The sequence below is a fragment of the Anas platyrhynchos genome, chromosome 20 (assembly GCF_047663525.1).
Source record: "Anas platyrhynchos isolate ZD024472 breed Pekin duck chromosome 20, IASCAAS_PekinDuck_T2T, whole genome shotgun sequence".
In the NCBI taxonomy this organism is placed as follows: Eukaryota; Metazoa; Chordata; class Aves; order Anseriformes; family Anatidae; genus Anas; species Anas platyrhynchos.
Genome location: NC_092606.1, coordinates 11480573 through 11502059, shown reverse-complemented (window position 1 = coordinate 11502059; position 21487 = coordinate 11480573). Strand labels below are relative to the sequence as shown.

Genomic DNA, 21487 nt, shown 5'->3' with positions numbered 1-21487 from the left:
ACCACAGTGAGAGCTGTCTCTTGTGGCTTTTTGTGGCCTGTGTGAGTGTATCAGCTTTTGCACCATTTCAGCTGCATTTACTTTTTAGTAATGATAATATCTCTGGGGAAAGTAAAAGAGCAGTTGAGACAACACCTACAGTGCAGTGGTTTAGCTGGTGGGTGGGTGTGTATGTATTGCAGTCAGAGGTGTCTTTGTCACCACTCACATCCATAAAACTGAGTGCTAACTACTTTCAAGTTAAGCCTATGAAGATTGTGGCCAGTATTACCAAGATATTCTCAGCTTTAAAAAAGCACTAGTGTAAAAAAGCATAAATATATTTTTGTTCTTCCTTTGCTTAAAATAAGTCAATACATAACTTCTTGTATTGATAATGTGATTAATATCTGTACTTTCTTGATAGTAGAAGTCAAGTCACTTCCATTTCCATGTTACCCCAGCACTAATTGTTTTTTACTTTATCACTACATGATAAAGCAATATCTCCTGTACAGTCTGTTGAAGGAGAATGGAGAGCTGGAATTTTACACAGCTAACAAAGCCTGCTAGAGATGAAAGGACAGAAACTAGCTTGCGATCACAAATTAAAATTTGTGGAGCCCTTTAATTTGATTTTCACAGAACATTAGGGATTGGAAGGGACCTTGAAAGATCACCTGGTCCGATCCCCCTGCCGGAGCAGGAACACCTATATCATGTCACACAAGAACATGTCCAGGTGGGTTTCTAAAGTCTTCAGAGAAGGAGACTCCACAACCCCCCTGGGCAGACTGTTCCAGTGCTCTGTCCCCTTCACCATGAAAAAGTTTCGTCTCATATTTAAGCAGAACCTCCTGTGTTCCAGCTTGCATCCATTGCCCCTTGTCCTACGACTGGATGTCACCTAGAAGAGCCTGGCTCCATCCTCCTGACACTCCCCCTTTATGTATTTATAAACATTAATAAGGTCACCCCTCAGTCTCCTCCAAGGTAAAGAGACCCAGCTCCCTCAGCCTTTCCTCCTAAGGGAGATGTTCCACTCCCTTAATCATCCTTGTGTCTCTGTGCTGCTCTCAAGGAGTTCGCTGCCCTTCTTCAACTGAAGGGCCCAGAACTGGACACAATTTTCCAGATGTAGTCTCATCAGGGCAGAGTAGAGGGGGAGGAGAACTTCTCTCAACCTACTAATCACAGCCCTTCTGATACACCCCAGGATGCTACTGGCCTTCTTGGCCACAAGGGCATAGTGCAGGCTTATGGTCATCTGGCAGTCCACCAGGACCCCCAGGTGCCATTCCCCCTTCACTGCTTTCCAGCAGGGCAGTCCCCAACTTATACTGGTTTCTGGGGTTGTTCTTGCCCAGATGTGGGGCTCTACACTTCCCCTCATTAGACTTCATTAAATTTCTCCCTGCCCAACTCTCCAACCTGTCTGTCCTGCTGGATGGCAGCACAGCCTTCCAGCATGTCAGCCACTCCTTCCAGTTTAGTGTCATTAGCAAACTTGCTGACAGTGCACTCCAGTCCCTCATCCAAGTCATTGATGAATATATTGAGTAGCACTGGTCCCAGTACTGACCCTTGAGGGATACAGACTAGACTCCATCCCATTGACCACAACTCTTTGGCTTCTTTCTTTCAAGCAGTTCGCAGTCCCCCTTACTACCTGATCATCCAGATAGCATATAGTCAGTTTAGCTGTGAGGTCGCTGTGGGAGACGGTATCACATGCTTTACTGAAATCAAGATAGACCATGTCCACTGCTTTACCATCATCTATCCACGTGGTTACTCTTCATAAAAGATTATCAGGTTGGTCAAGTACGACTTGCCCTTGATAAAGCTATGTTGACTGCCCCCAATGACCCTTTTATCCTTAATATGCCTAGAGACAACGCCAAGGATGAGTTGTTCCATCATCTTTCCAGGGATGGAGGTGAGGCTGACCAGTCTGTAGTTACCTGGATCCTTCTTGTCCTTTTTGAAGACCAGAGTGACATTTGCTTTCCTCCAGTTCTCAGGCACCTCTCCTATTTCCCACAACTTACCAAAGATGATGGAGGAGTGGCCTAGCAATGACTTCAGCCAGCTCCCTCAGCACCTGTTGGTGCATCCCATCAGGACCCATGGATTCATGGATGTCTGGCTTGCTTAATTTGTCCTTAACCCAGTCCTCATCAACCAAGGCAAACTCCTCCTCGGAAGAAGCAGTCCTTGAATGCTAACCAACTATCTTGGGTCCTGGTACCTTCAAGTACCTTGTCTCATGGGATTTCCCATACCAACTGCTCGAAAAGGCCCTACTGAAGTCCAGGGTTGTGATTCTGCTTGGTATTCTATTCCTGCCACATGAGATCCTGAACTGCACCATCTTGTGGTTGCTGCAACCAAGGCTGCCCTCAACCTTCACTGCTTCAACCAGCCCCTCCTTGTTAGTGAGGACAAGATCCAGCAGTGCTCATCTCCTAGTTGGCACATCTGCCGTTTGCATCAGGAAATTATCATTGATACAGTGAAAGAACCTCCTGGATGGTGGATGGCCGGCTGAGTAGGCCTTCCAGCAAATGTCAGGGTAGCTGAAATCCCCCATGACAACCAGGGCCTGTGATTGTGAGGCTGCTATCAGCTGCCTGTAGAAGGCCTCATCACCTTCCTCATCTGGTAGCCTGTAATAGACACCCACAACAGACAACAGTATCGCCTGTGCCAGCTTGTCCTTTAATTCTCACCCACAGACTCTCAACTCACTCCTCATCCGCCCCTGCACAGTACTCAATACAATGTAGTTGCTCTCTTATGTAAAGAGCAACTCCACCACCTCACCTTGCTGGCCTTTCTTTCTAAGCAGGACTCTTTCACCAACCATCCCAAGGCCTTGAACTCTTTCTTCATTCCCCTCAGACTACAGGACACAGCTTCCTCCCAACCTGTCTGGAAGATCAGTAGTGGGTAGTAGTCTGTGGAGTACACCAGGTTGGGGAATGTCCTGGTAATATCCATGATCTGGGCTCCAGGTAGACTGCAGACTTCCCTATGATAGACGGGTTGCCCAGGGAGGTTGTAGAGTCACCGTCCCTGGGGGTGTTCAAGGAAAGGTTGGATGTGGTGCTTAGGGACATGGTTTAGTGGGTGACATTGGTGGTAGGTTGATGGTTGGACCAGATGATCTGGAAGGTCTTTTCAAACCTTAATGATTCTATGATAAGGGTCAACTCTGCATGTTGGTCCCTCTGTTCCTCTCAGAAGTGAATCTCCTACTACGATTACCCTTCTTTCTTTCTTTTTGGAGCTAGTCTTGGTCTTGAGGCATGGTGTCAACTGCCTCTTTCTACATGTCCTCATAGGTGGGCCTTCTACCATGTCCTTGCCTACCTCTTCTTCAAGATCAAGGGCCTCAAACCTATTACAGAGGGGCACCTGGGGAAGCGAGGTAGGTAGGGAGGGGGTTGCCTGTGGCACTGAACTGGGACTCGCTTCCAGCCCTTCTGTCTTTTTGGTCTTCTCCCTCTGCCTGACAGGGTGGGGGCTCCACTGGCCTCTGGGGGGCATTCCCCCAGTGCTCTTCTCTCTGGCACAACAGGGAGTTACTCCACCAGGCAATCTCCTTCATACTCTCCATGATGCTCATCAGTCTCTCTACCTCTTCCTTGAGGTCAGCCACTATGGTGAGCAGACCTTCCCCCTGAGAACAGGCCATCTCCCTGATGCCCTCCCACAGCAGCGGCAGGCACTCGCTGCAGCCAGAGGCCTGAACTTCCAAGTCTCTGGCAGGCCCTCCATCTGGGTTGTCACAAACTTTTTTGGAGTGATCTCTATGCCTAGTGGACACTGGTAGGTGCACGATCTCACAGACTGCCAAGAGTTAGTTTTATTATATAGTTGTTTTTATTATATAAAAACCGATCAACTGAGTTGGTGTAACAAATGCAAGGGTGTGTTTTTCAGCATGTTTCCTCTAATCACTCAGGATTGATTACGTTGGCAGGACTTCAGAGACGGTCCAGGTATTTACTCATCAACTGTTATCAAATCTATCTTGATACAGAAAATGGCTGCAAGAGAGAGTAGGTAACAGTCCTGGGAAAAGGGCTGCTTCCTAGCAAGGTTTCCTAGCAAGAAGTCAGCTTTTTCCTTGAGCTAACAACCAGCATGCAACCTCTCTGTTCTGGTTTTTATCTGCCCCTTTCCAGCTCACCCTTTCCATATGGTCTTGTTACACCTGCTTCGTTGTGGAAGTATACCTGTTGTTTGAGAGAATTTTGAACTATCAAAAGAAACATAAATCTCCTTGACCTTAACGTTTTGACTCTTGGCAATAGCTGTGTTTCTTCTTGTTCATTACCTAGAGATATGAAATAATGTGTTTTGTCTGTAAGACTCTCCCAAGGAGCCTGTGATGCCAGGATTTAGGCCATTTCAGGGTTGTTGAGTTTTTCATTTTCTGTTGACAAAAAAAAAAAAAGCTTATTAAGAGTTACTGAGATTGTAGTACTTCTGCCATGAGGGGAGAAACCTGAGGTTTCTGTTTTAATGCTCTTCCACGTCATAGCATATCTGGAAAAGAATGAGATGGTTAGGAGACATGACTAAGTCACTGTTGTGAGATGTTGGTGCCTGGAAGAGGCTTCTGTTGTGCCAGATCTGTTTGTTCAGTAGGTCAGCTTGTTGGGTGACCATTCTTCATAGCTACAGTCATGGAGATGCAGATGTCTGTTAGCCATGCTGACTTGAGTCATGTTGTTGCTGCGCTGCTCCCAATGTTTGAGCTTGCTAGAGCAGAATTCGTTATTGTACATTCTGCTGTAATTAAAGAAAGGTCTTTGTTATGTGGAGTTGCACAGCAGCAAATGCCACTTTAGTAATCTATTATGAGGAAAAGTAATGAATACTTTCTCCGATCTATTCTTATCCAAACTTTCCTCTTTCCAAAAGCTGGTTCATCCTTATGCCTCAACTTCTTGATAACTTTTGATTTGTTGTTTTTTGTTTGTTTGTTTTGTGTTTTTTTGTTTTTTTTTTCTAGCAAGGATAGTGGAAGATTGTATGAAAGGTGGCTGGCTGCATTAAAAGAATATTAAGCAAAGTCACCAATAAATTATTTTTTCCCACCTGACCTAGTAAAATAAAAGAAAGTATTGATGTCTAAATACAGTAAAAGAATGCTAATACTTCTACATGCTAATTCCAACAGTGAGGATGGAGAAAGAAGCAGAGGAAGAAAGAATCCGGAAGCATAAAGCTGCAGCTGAGAAAACATTCCAGGATGGAATTGCTAAGGCGAAGCTTGTGATGCGCAGGACCCCAATTGGCACTGACCGTAATCATAACAGGTAGGAAAAGAAATGATTCCATGCTGCTGGCTGTTCCCTTTGACAGTAGCTTTAGCAGATAGTAGCTCCAAATAATTGATAGGTATGGAGTATCATATTGAGAGTATTCTCTGCATTGGACTGTGAAGGAGAGCAGAAATTAGTTTTTGTGTATATAAAGTGTACCAGTTTTCACTTGTTTCCATATGAAAGGAAAAAGCTGACTGTGGAGGTTACAATCCACTGGCCAGCAGAACTTCAAGTGCTCAAGAATCTAGTTACGATCTTCCCTTCTTCCTGTTTGTTACACTGAAAGGCTGCTAGAATGGATTTTAATAAAAGCTCTTCTAGTTTCTCAAAGATTTCTGTGCTCTTAAAGATTTTCTCAGTTTCTTTTGAGTCGAGGACACACATGCTCTCCTCCTTGTGCATATAAAGATGGATGTGTGTAAATGCAGCCAAAAAAGGGGACAGGTACCTGTTAACATGTATGTGTGCCATGCCCTGCAGGTATTGGCTGTTTTCGGATGAGGTTCCTGGCTTGTTCATTGAGAAAGGCTGGGTGCATGACAGTATAGACTACAGATTCATCCTTCCCCATCAGAAAAAAGAAGAAGTAAAGAAGGACTACGGCCAAGGAGGTATGGTCATCTGGCTTCTCTTTGGGTGTTTCGTTTGTTGCTGTCTAATCGTTAGGATGGGTTTGTCAACTTGAGAGAGAACTGGCTAGTCTCAGTGTCTTTGTGGGCTTCCTCTGATCTAAACTTACTGTGAACTCAGAAAACCTGCGCATGGGAGAGTTCATTCATCATGATTTCCTGCTACTGCTGCAGATCTTGAGACTGTCTGCACTGTACCATGTAAGGACCATGGGATATGATCACCTATCTTTTAAAAGCAGTTGATGTCAACTGTGTAGTAACCATACTGTTTTACTCTGTACCTGTTGGGTTACAGTGTACCAAACTTCTCGGACAAGTAGTTGATAGCCTGTTGCAGGGAGTGAGGATAGCCATCTAATGCTAATGCTAATAGCACCATGCTAATGCGCCACCAGTGGCACAACTTCCAGATTACTTTTCTCCTCACAGAGGACAAACATGCTGTTTATCTGGAGGAGCAATGAGCCAAACTTCTCACCATAGGCCTGTTCAGCACTTTCACACATACTCTACTGCAATAACGTCAAGCAGAGCAGGTGTCTGGATGCGTATACCTCACTGACTGAGGACATTTTGGCAAAGAGTCCCTCTCACATGCCCTCTCAGCCTGCTGTTCACCTTGTTCTGAATGTGCTGATGAGGGGCAATGATAAACTGAAGTTCCAGTGCTTTCTCTCCTATTCTCTCCTAGTCACCAGTTTTGCCTTGGTGACTTCAAGCCTGGGTAGCTGAGCATTGCAGGCAAAATTTGGACATGCTCAAAAATTCTTCTGTGTGGGGGGGGTGAAGCATAACGTTATGTGTTTGTGGTACAGAAGAGCATACTGTAGTCTAAGAATAGTTGCAGTTTCAGTCCTGATAATTTGTTGCATTTGAAACATAGGCTGTCATTGAGTTCATCTACAGCAATACTATGTGCAACAGGTTATACTGAATTAAATCAGAGAGCCCTTCTTTGGTGGTATCCTGTCTTACACATTGGTCAGAGTAGACATCTGTAATAAAACAAGGCAAACATACAGTGATAGTTCATCCAGTGTAACTTTCCAGCCTCCTGCATCTTGATGAGTTGTGTTAGAAGTTGTATCGTTCAGTGATGCTCAATGGGTTTATTTTCTTATGTGAATTTGTTCAAATATTGATCTGCCAATGTTCCTGTATACCACCTTGCTTCCAGCTGTATTAGTTTATCAAGTATTGCCTATGTATTTACTGAGCTATTATGCAAAGATTTTTCACACTTTCCATTTGAAACTTAATGAGCAAAGTGTTAAATTCATATCAGACTGTTGGGGTAAGATGCTCAGAAATATAAATGCATCCTATTTGTATCACCTTCAAATTTAAAAGTATGTTGTCAGTGTATAGCTAAAGAGTGAAACCAGTACATATTTGAAATAGTAGGAATGTTTTTTTATAATTCTGCATGCATGCTTAATGATTCAATAATATTTTCTTTATTTATCTGTATTTCTACAAATGCTTATATTGTGAGCTTTAGCAAACTAGTGCTGGAGTAGTTTTCTCTGGAAAATGTACTGCTAGACTAGGTGCTGAGCATAAATACTTAACTAAAGTTAGGTTAGTTTTTGAAAAATAAAATTCATGTCTGAGGAGAAGCATGAATGAGAATACATTTGAGCTTGTGCTCTTCTTTTATAGACAAGCGGAAGAGCACAGCCACAGACGGCAGAGGGAGTGCACTTCATCGGTCTGTACATGCTGTGGACCTTCCTGCAGAGACCACAGCGCCCAAGCAGGGACAGAACTTATGGTAATACGTGCTGTATATCTGTAAAGTAATTAAAATATAAAGGTCAAGGAAACTAAAAAGATGTCATTTAATAGCTCCTATATACCTAATGTTTTTTCAGTACTTAACAGTCGAATGAGTTTATCAGACTGTCAGGCCTCTGTTGCTAGTAGCAAATGGCTAATAGAGCACCTGATCCAAGAGGCAGTAGAACCATTCTAATCAATGTTATTTAGAGCCAGTATAGATTAACCTAGTAAAACACCACTGATGTACTGATTTTATATATTTTATAATCAGAAGAATTGTTAATTGAAAAGATTTGCTGTGGTATTCTGAAAAAGCTGGGGGAGCAGTGACCTGTCTAACTGTCCAGGTTTTCTTTCATGGCTTGTCTCAGCTGACCTGAATTGTAGTACATGGGGTCCTCGAGCATGTGAAATTAGTTTTCATTGATATGTTTGGAGCCAGACATCCTGCATGTTCTTGCACTGCGATGTGGAGTCACTGCAATGTGGAGTCATTCCTCAGTTCTGTTTCAGTGTTAGCTTTCTTGCTTTCCACCAGCATAGCATGTTGGTGGAATCCATTTGTTCTCCAATAGCACCATATCATGGAATTGATTTTTTGTTTTTGTTGCTACTGATGATTGTTTTAGCTTAGCGAAACTATTATTACATGTGAACAGTCTGTTTTCCCTGTAATAATTCCCAGTGCCAAGCAATAGCTACCAACATGTCTTCCAAGTGAATCAAATCTAAACAGTTTGCCTTTGATTGTGACTTAATCCAGTGATTGGCTCTAGTAAGGTCTTTAAAGAAAATCTGTCAACCATTTGCCTTGTGTAGTAAGGAGTGATTAGCAGTGTTCCCATGAGAGAAGAGAAATTGGCTACATCTTTACCTACTTAAACTACCTGTGAAAGACTGTGAAGGTGTTTTTAGGTAAGCCTGAGAAGTAATTCTCACAAAGTACTTGTTCCTTCAGCTCCTCTGTTACCAGTGGCTTTTCTCTGGAGTTTTCCATTGTTGACTCACAAAGTGGGATTACTTCATCTTTGCTAAATACCACTAGTTTTGAGTTTAGCTCCAAAGCGTAGTTCCACTGAAGTCAGCAATACTTTACTATACTTTACATGTTCATGCTCTCCCATCAGGAACTATCAAAGAGATTGAAATTAGTGGACATCTTGGTCAATGCTGATGGTTTAGGTGAATCACTGATTCCTGATATGGCTGTATCCTTTCTCTTCCATTGACAAGGAGGTGTAGGAGACAGCAATTTCCTCTGCATGCCTTTACTCTGTCTAACATTGCCATAGGGAATCTCCACCCCTTTCTCAGTCTAGTCCTTGGCACATCTCATCGTATTGCCAAAGTTCAAGAAATTGAGCATTCCTAGGGTGTAGGTGCTAAACAGAAGATCGTAAATTGTATGATCCACAAGAAAGTTCTTTCAGCTCCTTCTAACTACCTCTTCTAATACTAATTCATTTAGCAGAGTTGGCAAGATGCCTACCAGTAGAAGGACGAATTATAAATGGATAACCATAGTTTTAACTATTAGTGCATGTTGCTATGAATTGAAGACAACATACAGCCAAATCAGATGAGCGAAGTAACACAGAATCCCTATAATTTGTAACCAGTCTGTGTTTGAAAAAGCATAGCACTTGAAGTTACACTGCTGAATTGCTTAATCAGGTTGGCAACTCTCACTCACATGCTGAGAAAGACTGATTTAGGTACAAGTGTCTTATGGAGTAACTAGTCATACAAACCAGGAGAAACAGCTTTTTTGAACCAGCTCCTGTATAGTCTCAGGACTAAATTATATTGTGTTGTTGAAGAGAGGCTTTGTAAGAATTGACCACAGGATGCTTAGATCTAGCATTCTTGTATTATAAAGAGAACAAAAATTAAGAAGCTTAATGATTATTATAAAGCTTAAACTGGCAGCTAAAAGCCTAGAATGCTTTCAAAAACATCATCTTAAAGTTTCCATACTAGGTGCTGACTCTTACCATTGGGGTGAAAAAAGGTTGAGAAAACTTTCGGGGTGGAACAGTAGCAACAATAAGAAAACATTCTCACTATGGTTCATATAAGGATTATAGAAATACTCTTTGTATGTTCAACAGGGAGATAGAGAGTAGTGCTAGAGGAGAATTGAGAAGTCTCCTTAAGAAAGTACTATCTTTTGATGCAGAAACAACAGATCAGAAAACCAAACTAGCAAATGACAGTGGTTTGTGATTGGTTGGTTGGTTTTGGTTTTCTTTCGAAATAAGGGGGAAATTACTTCCGATCAGCTGACGTACCTTCCCCCAAAAAAGGTGACAGCCTGAGATCACTTGTTTCAGAGGATAGCCAGCAACTAGAACTTCCCTCTGAGGAAATCCATATTCCTACTATAGTAGTATTTTTGCTCTCTGATGATTGCCATCATCAATCTTGCCTGTCTCAAAGACTCCCGTGAGCATAGGTGATTAGGTAATTGTCTCCTCCTTGGCTGCGTTTTGCACATTGTCCTTGCACAGCATGAGAAGACCTCAAACCATACTGAAGTCCTTGGATACCTACATGCCCTGTTGTTTGGATGCAAGGGCTGGTTCATCTTGAATTCATAATGTTAGCATGTGGTACATAGGAAGTTTCATTTCTTTGTGTTCTTCTTTAATTCCTGTCACCTGTCTCTTTCGTGGTAGAATATCTAAAATGGGATTAAGTTTAGCCTCATGTAGAATAAATACCTTTAGCTTTACCCTGCTGTACTTAGATTGAGTCTTTGGAATGAAAACCAAATTAACTCCATGAATGGTTGTAAATCAGTCCTGCCCCTTTTCTCATTGAGGCTGGGAGCTTGTAGGATATTGATAAAAGGTGCAATAGAATCCATATTTCCACCAAGAGCTGTAGAAACAGTGTCTCGTGGAAGTGGTTTCTGCTTTCAGTACTTTGCCCCCAGAAGAATACTCACTGTTCCATCCTAGAAGTGAGTCATTGTTCTCATTCAGAATCATAAATGTGTGGTTATTTGTCTAGCTTCTGTCTTATCCAGATGGAAGAACCAGGACCATATCGTACACCACTTTCACTGATGTAGATGCTTATTAAAAAAAGAAAAATCTTATAAAGCCTCTGGACATATTGGTCCTTGAAATGTACACGTCTGCCTTTCCTGCAAGAAACTCAATTTAATTTAAACCTTTGCAGTATGTTACTGTGCAGGAGACTTCTCACTCATCCTGGTCAGAAAGGAGTTGAATTTTAAAAATAGTGGCATCTCTGCAGAGTAACTCCCGTTGTTCTTCATCTATTAGGAATACACCATGATATGGCGGCTCCCCTCAGCAGACAATTTGAGTTAACCATGAGTGGGTGCTGACAGACTCCATTCTCACGACTATATTCTACAGTTGGAGTTTCCCTGTTTCTACCAACCCTCCAGAGCAGGTACTGATCCTGGGCTCCTCGAGATGTTGTCCTCTTGATTTCTTCATTCCCTAGTCTGCAGTCCAGATTTTATACCTTTCTTTCTGTCCCTTGCAGCCTGTAGCCTGAGAACATGCGGGAATATTCAACCTGAATGAATACTGATAGCTCCTTTTGACTTGTGTCTTGTGTCCCTTCTGTTATGATTGCTGACCAGTCTGGTGGCTTGCTCTGCCAGATACATAAGAAAAGAATCACGGCTGTTACTTAGGGATGCAGGAAGCTATTACCCCAGACAGGTTTCCCCCTTTCAGGTCAGTTTGAAGGCCTTCATCTGGTCTTGACTCTCCCACAGATGTCTTTCTGTCTATTCTGGATTGTGTTACTATGCATAAGCTCTGTGTAAAGCCACATTAATGGCACCAATTACTTCCCCTTCCCTCTTATCAAGACTCGCAGTCTCACAGCCTTGTTGCCTCCCCCAGTTAAAATGCTAGCCCTATTTTATCGTGTCCATGCTCCCAAAGTCATGCTGGTTGAGCCCTAGCTGGAGGTGCAGGTGGTGTCTTCAGGGGGTAGGGAATGTATGGTGTTGGTTTGAGAATCAGGAGCTGGGGCTGTACAAAGCAGCAAGGTACCACCAGACAAACACAGGTACCTCTTTAATGTGTTTATAGTATGTGCATTTGAGTTCAACCTGATGTAGAAGAGTACCTGCTCCTAGAAGTCCAGTTCTTACTCACAGGGAGGACTGGGAAAGCTCAAGTGCATGTTGCAGATGATCTCCTTTTCCTGTCCCGTTTCCTTTTCATCAGAAACAAAGTTGTGCTATGATTTAGCACTTCCTACCTTTCTTAGAAGGATGTTATCTGCTTTCTCACTCTGGCCAGCAGCCTGTGTTGTCTTTCCCCAAACCATGTAACTGGAGAATCTAAGTGCCATATGTTAACTGTTTCCAGTGCCCTTCCATCTTCATTAGAGAAGAAAACTGTGCAGGGAATTCTCCTAGATTTGTACCCTTGAGGGAAAGCTGAGAAATCTTGGGCAGTAGTGTCTTTTCAGGTATTTTCTAACTGGATCCCATGGTGTATCACTTGCAGCAATCAATACTTTTTCATCATGACCTAGGCAACCTCAACATGCTGAGAAATAGTAATCTGCTGGGTATCTGCAGGACAACTGTTTTGAAGCTTGGTTTATGCCATTCCCATACTGTGACAGGTTCTTCACACTGAAATATGGTTTAGGATTAATCTTGACATTTTCCCCAAGGTTTTGGAAGCGATTTGATATCAAATATTCTAGAGAAATTTCTCTATGAAGTCCAGTAGAGTTAGAAATGTTAGTTTTTGCAGTGGTCTCTGGGTAGACCTTGGAATGCTAATGTGTTACCATGAGTGGTATCTGTTAGCAAAAGACAGGAGTTACATTGTTTGACTTAGGGCTGTTAAGAGTTTGTGTGAATGTCTGTTGGATCCCATGACCAGCCCAAAAGCTCACGCTTTTGAAGTGCATGCACTAGGCTCCGGTGGGTGAAATACCTTTGATATTTGGACCTGCTCTGTCCTGGTTCTTGTAGAGAGGGTGTGCAAAAGGTAGGGGTGGCCAAAAGATTTGATCTCTGTGCACAGTGAGGATGCCTTGCAGGGTTGGAGTGTACTGAAGCAGATGACTGGCAAGGAACCATTTTTCTTCCATTTTTAAACAATCAATCCTTTATTTTATTAGAGTGATTAATTTACCAAAGAAATGCAGGTTGTCAGGCCATTACCCTAATGTGAGCATGCTAGAACTCCAAAAATACTTGTGTTTCAGATAAAATATTTAGTAAGTATTTCTGCCAGAAAAAGAAACTATTGCAGATACTATTATTCTACAAGAGCCAGGACAGCATCCTTCTCTAGTTGTTGCTTGGTTGGTCTGAGCTTGTGCCCAAGAAGAAAAACTAGAACTGGAGTCTTCTCTGTGTTTGGTAAGGATCACATAGTGATCCTTTGCAGTTGATTCCATTTAAGGTTGACTTTGCTATTCCATTAGATCCCTGTTTTAAGGAGTGATCATCTATTAGATGCATATTTTCCATATTTTCTGTAAATGCACTTTGGAACTCAGATTGTATACTAATTCTCCCACCTCTGTCCAGCACACATGCATGTTTGAGGTGAGAAGGCTCCATGACATCACAGAAAAGTGTTGAAGGGAAAAAAAAGAAAAAAGACACGGGGTTTCAGGTTGTCTCAAAGCTATTTTAAATCTACAAACCAGCATTAAAACTAGTGTTTTGGTTGTACTCTGGAATTGCTGAAAATGCCTTGTGTAGAGAACTGCATAAGTGTAACATTGCCCTCCGGAGGGACTTTCTGAGCAAAAAGGTTTAAAGCTAATGAATATAGTTTTCACGTGCTATATTAAAGCTTTCAAGTTAATGCAGGTTTCTTAGGAAGGAGGTCTACACTTGCAGAGGGCATAGCCTTCACTGTCTCAAATCTGTAACAACAGCAGTCATGGTATAAACTGACATTCTAGAGACTTCTTGGGTGAATGACATAAGTTGAAAGCTCTGCAGAAAGAATGATTAAATTGTCATACTATGCAGTACATAGCATGTTAATCTTTCCTAGTGCATCAAAAATGTAATTTGGGTGACTTAAACTGACTGCAGTTTAGTGAATCTAATCCCTGGGGTAGATGACTAAATTCAGATGCCAATGTTTGAATAAACTTAATGCAGGAAAAAAACTCTACAAATCAGTTTTGTGTTTTTGTTACTGTTTTTGTTGCTCTGGAATTAGCTACATTTGGGAACCTTGAAATGAGGTCTCTTAGAATGCTTATGCCAGCATTACTGGAAGTTTTTCACCTTACTCCATGGGGTTTGGTATAAGTTAATTGTCATTCCTGTCTACTGATATTTGAGAACTGTTTAAAAGAAGGAATTGTTGCCACAGAGATAGAACATGCACCAAAATCAGGTAATGTATCTTTCAGGTTTCTATGTGACAATCAGAAGGATTTGGATGAGCTGCTAGATTGCCTACACCCACAAGGAGTGAGAGAGAGTCAGCTGAAGGAACGTTTGGAGAAAAGGTTATTTATTGTTTCTTTTCTGTGTCTCTTCTCAATGTCAAAACATATCACTATTGTACCAAGTTCTCAATTCCTGGGGCAGCATTCAGCACTTTGCTTTGATTGTGTGTCTGCTGAAGAGGGGAGGATTCTGAGAAATTGTTCCTTCTTAGATGATACTGTAAATATTACTTGATAAGCAAAGCTTAAATTTGTAAAGAGGTTGGTCTCTCTTTAAGTTGCTCCCTGCAACTGGAAGCAAAGGCAGTGCTGTTTTACCCACAGAAGCAGAACTGCCCCATGCTTTAAAGCATCTTTCAAAGAACGTTCTGCACTGGTGGAGCATGTAGATCACTGAATGCCCCTACACCCTTGCAAGACAATGGTCTGCATGTATTCAAAGGTTTTTCTTGATTTTCCAGGTATCAGGACATCACACATTCTATCCATTTGGCTCGGAAACAGAACCTGGGCCTCAAATCCTGTGATGGCAACCAGGAACTATTGAACTACCTCCGAAGTGATCTAATTGAGGTCGCAACTCGTCTGCAGAAAGGAGGGCTGGGATATGTTGATGTGACACCAGAATTTGAAGCAAGAGTGAGTGAACAAAGTAGTACTAGGAAAGACTGACTTCATACTATCTTTGGAAGGTTTTGACTCTTTGGTTCTCCTTTAAAAAGAGGATCAGGAAAATCAAATTTCTTGTGTATTCTCTCTTTCTTAACTGATGTTTCAAGTTTACATAGCTACTGGCTTGAGGTCCTTTTGGTGTAGGTGAATTATAACTTTGAAGGTAGGTGTCCTGCTCAGCTGTGAAGTTGTCCTGTTTCCCTCATCTGGTGGAGGACTTCTTTATGGAGCTTTAGCAGAGCTCTTTGTAGCTGCTTTTTAGCTTCTGTGTCAGAGCCAGAATGTTTTGTTGAGACAGTTGTTTTCTGTTTTGTCAATTTTCATAAATTCAGACCACTTTAGGTTTGGGATAATGTTTGTGCTCCACTTCCAGAAGTTAAAGGACATTCTGTTGGTGGGTATGTCAGCACAAGGAAGTTACTATGTTTGGCCTTAATCACATAGGCATTTCTGGTGTGTTGTGTGCCTTTAGGACTTGATAAACCTGTCATGGGTATAGGTAGAATACACAGTCTTACAACTACTGCATGCTCCTGTACCAAAGGATGACGGTGTCTATCTTGGAATGGTTAATAATCTGTTAAATTACATTCTGAGTCACTGCAGAAACTTCTTTTTCTGTATGGGACCTTCAACGTTAAGTGAATGATGGGAAAAGTGAAGGGTTTAAAAGAATGGAAGAATTGCTTCCCCTCCACACACCCCAAAGCATCATGCTTTTTTCTGAACTAACGAACATTCATGTTCTATACGTGAATGCGTGTATGCTGTATGTGAACTCTAGCAGAAGCAGTGGTAATATGCTGATTCCATAACCAAGAGTGGAATAGCAATGCTGCATTAAGTATCCTACATATCCATTTGCAGGACAAAACCACCTAAAAAAGCACAGAGAGTGATGTTCAAATGTTAAGTGATTGTACGCTCTTTCTATCAGGTATACTCATTAGAGAGCTTGAAGGATTTTGGAGAGTGTGTGATTGCACTCCAAGCTGGTGTTATTAAGAAGTTTCTGCAAGGCTTCATGGCCCCCAAGCAGAAGAGGAGGAAACATCAAGGAGAGGACTATATTGCCAAGGCTGAGGAGATTGATGAAGACAAGAAAATGGCAGAAGAAGCTAAGGTATTGTTCATTTCAGGGCTCTGTTTCTGTCTTGTAGTGCTCCTGCTTAAAGAAGAGTTGTATTACATTTCATATGGTACTATATCCCGTGCAGCTTCTCCCCATTGCAAGCTTAGAGTGCAGTGGGTTTGTTTATGGGGCCAGATGTTTCCTGGTTATTTTGAGAAGTAAAGGTATTACCAAAGTAAAAATCGTACTGTGTAACTGCAGTTAATGATTTCTCTATGAACAGGAAATGGGTTGAGTATTTGACTTTTTTGGGGGATCTCCTCACAAAAACTGGATACTTGAATAAAAGCATATTACAAAACATTTTTAGAGAACTTAACAGGAGTTGTATCCATTAGAGAGGACTGATGGCAGCTTAACACCTTTCTTCCATAAAAGGAAAGAGACATGCTGAGGTTTTAGTGGCTGCAAGGGAGTTAGGTTCGGGTATATGTCAGTGTTATGCAAGAAGATGCACAAGTCTTGTTATGTGTAGAGACACCCACAGAAGATGCTAAACTGAGGGCTACACCCAACTTGTGTGGACATCTGGATGAAAGAGCTTTATGTTGCCTGCATGAGAGAAGTGATATCGTGGGGGTACTGGCATAGCCTCCCAAATCAAAGCTGAGAAGGAATGGAGGGAAACTGCAGAGGCTTTGGTAGGGTTCTTCAGGCAGTTGAGCTGTACTGGTATTTCATCCTATGAGGGATACTTAAACTTAAGCAGAAGTAGGCAAGACGAGAACTGGAACAACAGGTTAAAAAAAAAAAAACAGGTTGAAATTAAATAATGGGTGCTTGACTAGTGTTGGTGGTTTTTTTATTTCTGTTTTAAAAGCTCTTGTCAGCATATGCTGAACCCTTGTTTGAACATTAAGTCTTTGTTATGCAGTGGCATTGCCATGTTAGCAGAATGTTTGAATAGGCACTAGAAATTTTCACATTCTTCAGCTGTAATGAAGTATTAAAATTTTATTAACTTTGTTGAATTTTCAGGTCCTTAATATAATGAGAATGGGAGGCTACCCTATCCTGAAAGCCCTCAGCAGGATACAGAGCTATAAGAATCAGTAATCTCTGGGACAGAAAGGATCTGGATCATGACATTTCCTTTATCTACAGCAACACCATATTGTGCTTTACTCCCAGGTGTCTTACAGCTGTAACTGTAAGGGTTATATGTGTAGGGTATACTTTAAGGATAATATCAGATCTAGTACAATATCTAAATGAATAGTAATTCAGCTATGTGAGTTCTGTATTTGAGCCCTTGTCACTTCCCTTCTAATACTAGAGCTATGTTAGACTTCAAACCTGAGTTCTTACTTGTCAGAAAATTGGTCCATTTTAATCATGAGTGTTTGATTAGTTTTTCCATTCTACCTTAGAAATTTGCTCCCTTACTTGATGAAGTGGTTGCAGAGCATCATTCTTTTTAGCAAGGCCAGGTTTCTGTAATTTGCTTCACTTTAGCAATTTCATAACTTTCAGCTACAGTAGCCTGGTTAGACAAAATGCTCTGTATGACTGAGACATACTGATTAGTAATTTCTTCATCTGAAAACCAGCTAGAACAGTAGGTTTTCTGAATATTGCAAGACTTAAATTCAAAACAACTTACTACTTTTTCTAGTATTACTCAATTTGTCTAATGTGGCTGCATACTTTGTTATACAACTCAGCCTTATAGCAGCATGGCATAGATTTCAGTATTGCCCAAGTGCGTGGTGTTGCAGATCCCCCTCTGGAGCATTGGCTTTTGTGTTGCGCTGATGTCTCTGGAACATTTACATAGTGCAGTGACTTTAACTGGCTCAGAGTTCCCTAGACAATCATGGTTGCACAGGGAATGCTCAACTTGTTTGTTTGTTTTCTTTACCTCAGATTACATGGTATAAGCTTTCTTTTTACCATTGCAGAAAACTGTTATACATGACCTTACAAGAGCAGCCCAGATCTTAGATGCAGTTATCTGTTGAAGAAGCCTGGCTGGTAGGCTTTTAAAAACAAATGTCCTGTACAGGACAATAATTCTGAAGTCTTTTAGAGCCAGAATTGCATATTGCATATTGCATGAAGTCTTTTAGAGCCAGAATTGCAATGAGCATACAGCGGGTAAAATATAGCATAGCTGTAGTGCAAAAACCTTAGTGTGCTTGCTGACTACACCAGAGAAATTGCAGTCTTGTGGCATCATTCTGTCTCATTTTCCCTGTGAGAAGCAAGTTATGGCTTAACAGGCACCCGTTTGCTGACATAATTGTCTATACTAAGGGTTCCTGCTGGCTCGGCTACGTAGCTAGAGAGCACCACTGCTGAGTGGCAAAAGATTGCAATGTAGACCTGGCTTATGGCAGTTTCTGAAAATCTATCTTTTGCCTCCAAGTTTGTGCAAATGTTCCCACTTCAGGAGATGGTAGCACTCTGCACTGCCCTAGAATAGGACAGGGAAGTAGCAAAGGGAACTGTTGGGTTATCCACCCCTGCTGCTTGCTGGTTGGGAATGTTCACAAAGGAGCAGGCTGGAGAGCACTTTTCACCTGTGTCACTGGAGTGCACCAGGCCCTGATGGCAGACAAGATCTCAGAGCAACTTCACAATCAAGCATTCGTGGTTTCAACTGTTCAGAGGGATTTTTCTCTCTTACTGTCTTAGGAAGCCTCTCGTCTGGTATCCTAGCTGGAGGTTTGTCCATCTTTACCAAAGTAGACATTTTCTGTCAGTCTCAAGTTGCAATGTGACTGAGGCTGCCTCTGGTAGTTTTATGTTGTTGTTGTTTGTTTTGTTTTGCATTTGTTTTCTGTGCTAGAACACTCCCTTCCAGCTGGGAGGTTATTTAAGTAACTTGTTTCAGTCTCCTGTTTTGCCTACTTGGCAATCTGAACTCCCTTGATAATGGTACTGCTAAAATGCCTGAGTCTCATGGTGCTTGGGAAGCAAGGCTGAAAATCTGTTAAATTCTGTAGGCTTGGGGAGAAAAATCTAAGCAAAACGTGCCAACAGCTTTTGCAGATTTATCTTGGCCCAGCAGTTACCCAGTATGTTAAGAGCAAAACTCATGGAACAGTTACTTGGAAAATCAATTACACAGTATGTGAAGCACCTCAACAATGTTCTGCAAAGAAATAGCACAGCACTGTGTAATCTCCCACAGCAGGCTGTGGAGGTTTCCATTTGTCTTGAATGTCTTGGGCTCCAGGTTCTACACTAGCAATGACAGCAAGGATGTTGGCTTATTAGAACAGTTTTTCCAAACATCTAATATACACTGTGCTTCCTCAAATTTAGTGGGAGGAGAATGTGCAACTCTGCAAAATTCCTGGGTTTTGTTTGGCTCCCAAATTGCTGTCAGCTGCAGAGTTTAGTTTTTCCCATCTGACACTTCAGTGTTTGTTTTTTCATTCTCCTGTGTTACAACACTAACTTGAGTCCTATTATCTCCCTGTCATGTCTAGGCCATCACCTCATTGTTAAAAAGCAGAGGATTAATATTTGAGTTGAACATGCAATGGCTCTGGATTACTTCTCTGTTCTGGTGCATTTCCGATCCACTGTAATGTTTTTTTTCTAAACCTTCAGAGCTGAGTTTGAGGTTTCATATGAAGCTTGCTATGTGCAGACTAGGTATAAATCTGATTTAATGCTCTCATCCTCATTTGCAGCTAGTTACGGGATTTCACTTGTGCTGAGGACATCTTGTCTCAGGATAGGTGCTGTTCTCCTATTTGGGGCTGTCAAATCTGGTAGTAGTTGCTATCACAGTCTACTTTCCCAGCTGAGCAGCTCAAAAGACCAAGTGGTGTATCTTGCCGATGGGCTCGAGCCTCTCTGCAGTACCCACTGGAGGGCAGTACAGGCTGCTCCAATCCACCATGCTCAAGTGGTGCTGCCAGCTGTCTACTGACTTTCATAGAATCATAGAATCCTAGAATATCCTGAGTTGGAAGGGACCCTTAAGGATCATCAAGTCCAACTCTTGACACCGCACAGGTCTACCCAAAAGTTCAGACCATGTGACTAAGTGCACAGTCCAATCTCTTCTTAAATTCAGACAGGCTCGGTGCAGTGACCACTTCCCTGGGGAGCCCTACATTTTATAGTGCTAGATTTCTGCTTTTTAATTTCTTAGCTTGCTGATTATTTGGGTTAGACTTTCAGAATAAGAATTTGGTGCAGTTTACATAGGTTGTTTTATTTTGGCTATAAAATGCAGAGGGGCTGTATTACTATGAACAAATTGCCTAATCCAGTAAGGCTGACTATGGATGAGCCACAAATAGGACTGCAGAGGCTATAGAGAAGGAAAAAAAATAAAGTTGAATTTTGGTTATTAAGGGCCCCAGATAAAGGATATTAAAAACATCTTCAGACTGTAGTGAGGTGTGTCTGTGTGCTTCGTTGTAAGTTGTTAGGTCTGTCTGCAGGTTGCTTCAGCCATGGAGAAGTGGAAGACAGCAATCCGTGAGGCCCAGACCTTCTCCCGTATGCATGTGCTGCTCGGGATGCTGGATGCCTGTATCAAGTGGGATATGTCGGCAGAGAATGCCAGATGCAAAGTGTGTCGCAAAAAAGGTATGCATTCCTGCCCCCCGCCTGCGTAACAGTCGGACGCTGACACCTCTCCATGCCTTGCTTAGGCAACATGCCCGTGTTGTTGTCACTTGCTTTGGCTGTATTTTGAGTTTTAAAAATGAGAATTTACACAGAAGCATTCATCTCACAGAAGCATTTGACCCTGACTCCAATAAACCATTCTTACGAAACCAGTAAAAAGTCTTGCAGAACATTGCAGAGCTGCTATTCCCTGAATATTTACAGTACTTGGACACAAGTCATCTACAAATACTTCTGGGAACTTTTGTGCCACTGTCCATTTCCCTGTTTAATTTTTGAGTTGGAATGGTCAATGGGTCTCTGAGCTTTGTCAGTTATTCCTATCTCTTACAGAAGTAACAAGCAAGAAGAGGTTAGGAAGATTAATGCATTTTGTAACTCAATAGGAGAGAGAAGTAGAATGATGCTAGTTTGAGGCTATAGTGGAAGTAGAAGTGCTTGCTGAGCTAGAAGAAGCAAAATGTCTCTTGTGTGTGAGAGCAGAGAAATGAATCTACCTGCCTTTGGCTGCTGCTCTGGTAAGGCTGGGGAAATACCTGAACAAGTGACAAGAGACCATCTTCTCTGTGTGCCTGACATGATGAAGGGCTTTGGAGTCATGCAGGTGGAGGGGAAAGCTAGGGAGGGTGTCACCAGTAGTGGAGTACTAGTAATTGTTCTGCCATAACCTCCTTTTGGATGGAAGCTTGGACAAAAGAGCTTGGTAGCACGTTCTGCCTCATTGTGTGCTTTTTGTATCATTCTGTATTTGCTGAAACACTAGCAGCAGACAGACCCCTGGGGGAATGGTAGGCCACTTCTGTTTACCAATCAGCTATGCTGTCCATCTCTCAAGAAATTAGAGATGAATTGGTGCAATGTCCTTCTTCACTATGGAGCTTCATCCAAACCAATGTGTAAACTGTCCTGTCTGCTGCTGA

General features: G+C 42.0%; 1 protein-coding gene across 1 annotated transcript in view; it reads left to right on the top strand.

Moving 5' to 3' along the window:
- The window catches only part of BAZ1B (bromodomain adjacent to zinc finger domain 1B), a 51955-nt gene that overhangs the window by 20603 nt on the left and 9865 nt on the right, over positions 1 to 21487 (top strand). The window contains exons 8-14 of the mRNA XM_027445983.3: positions 5174 to 5312; positions 5802 to 5932; positions 7616 to 7727; positions 14129 to 14227; positions 14629 to 14806; positions 15777 to 15962; positions 20378 to 20525. Of these exons, the coding sequence (XP_027301784.1) occupies positions 5174 to 5312; positions 5802 to 5932; positions 7616 to 7727; positions 14129 to 14227; positions 14629 to 14806; positions 15777 to 15962; positions 20378 to 20525 (993 nt within the window). The remainder of the gene's footprint in view (positions 1 to 5173; positions 5313 to 5801; positions 5933 to 7615; positions 7728 to 14128; positions 14228 to 14628; positions 14807 to 15776; positions 15963 to 20377; positions 20526 to 21487) is intronic.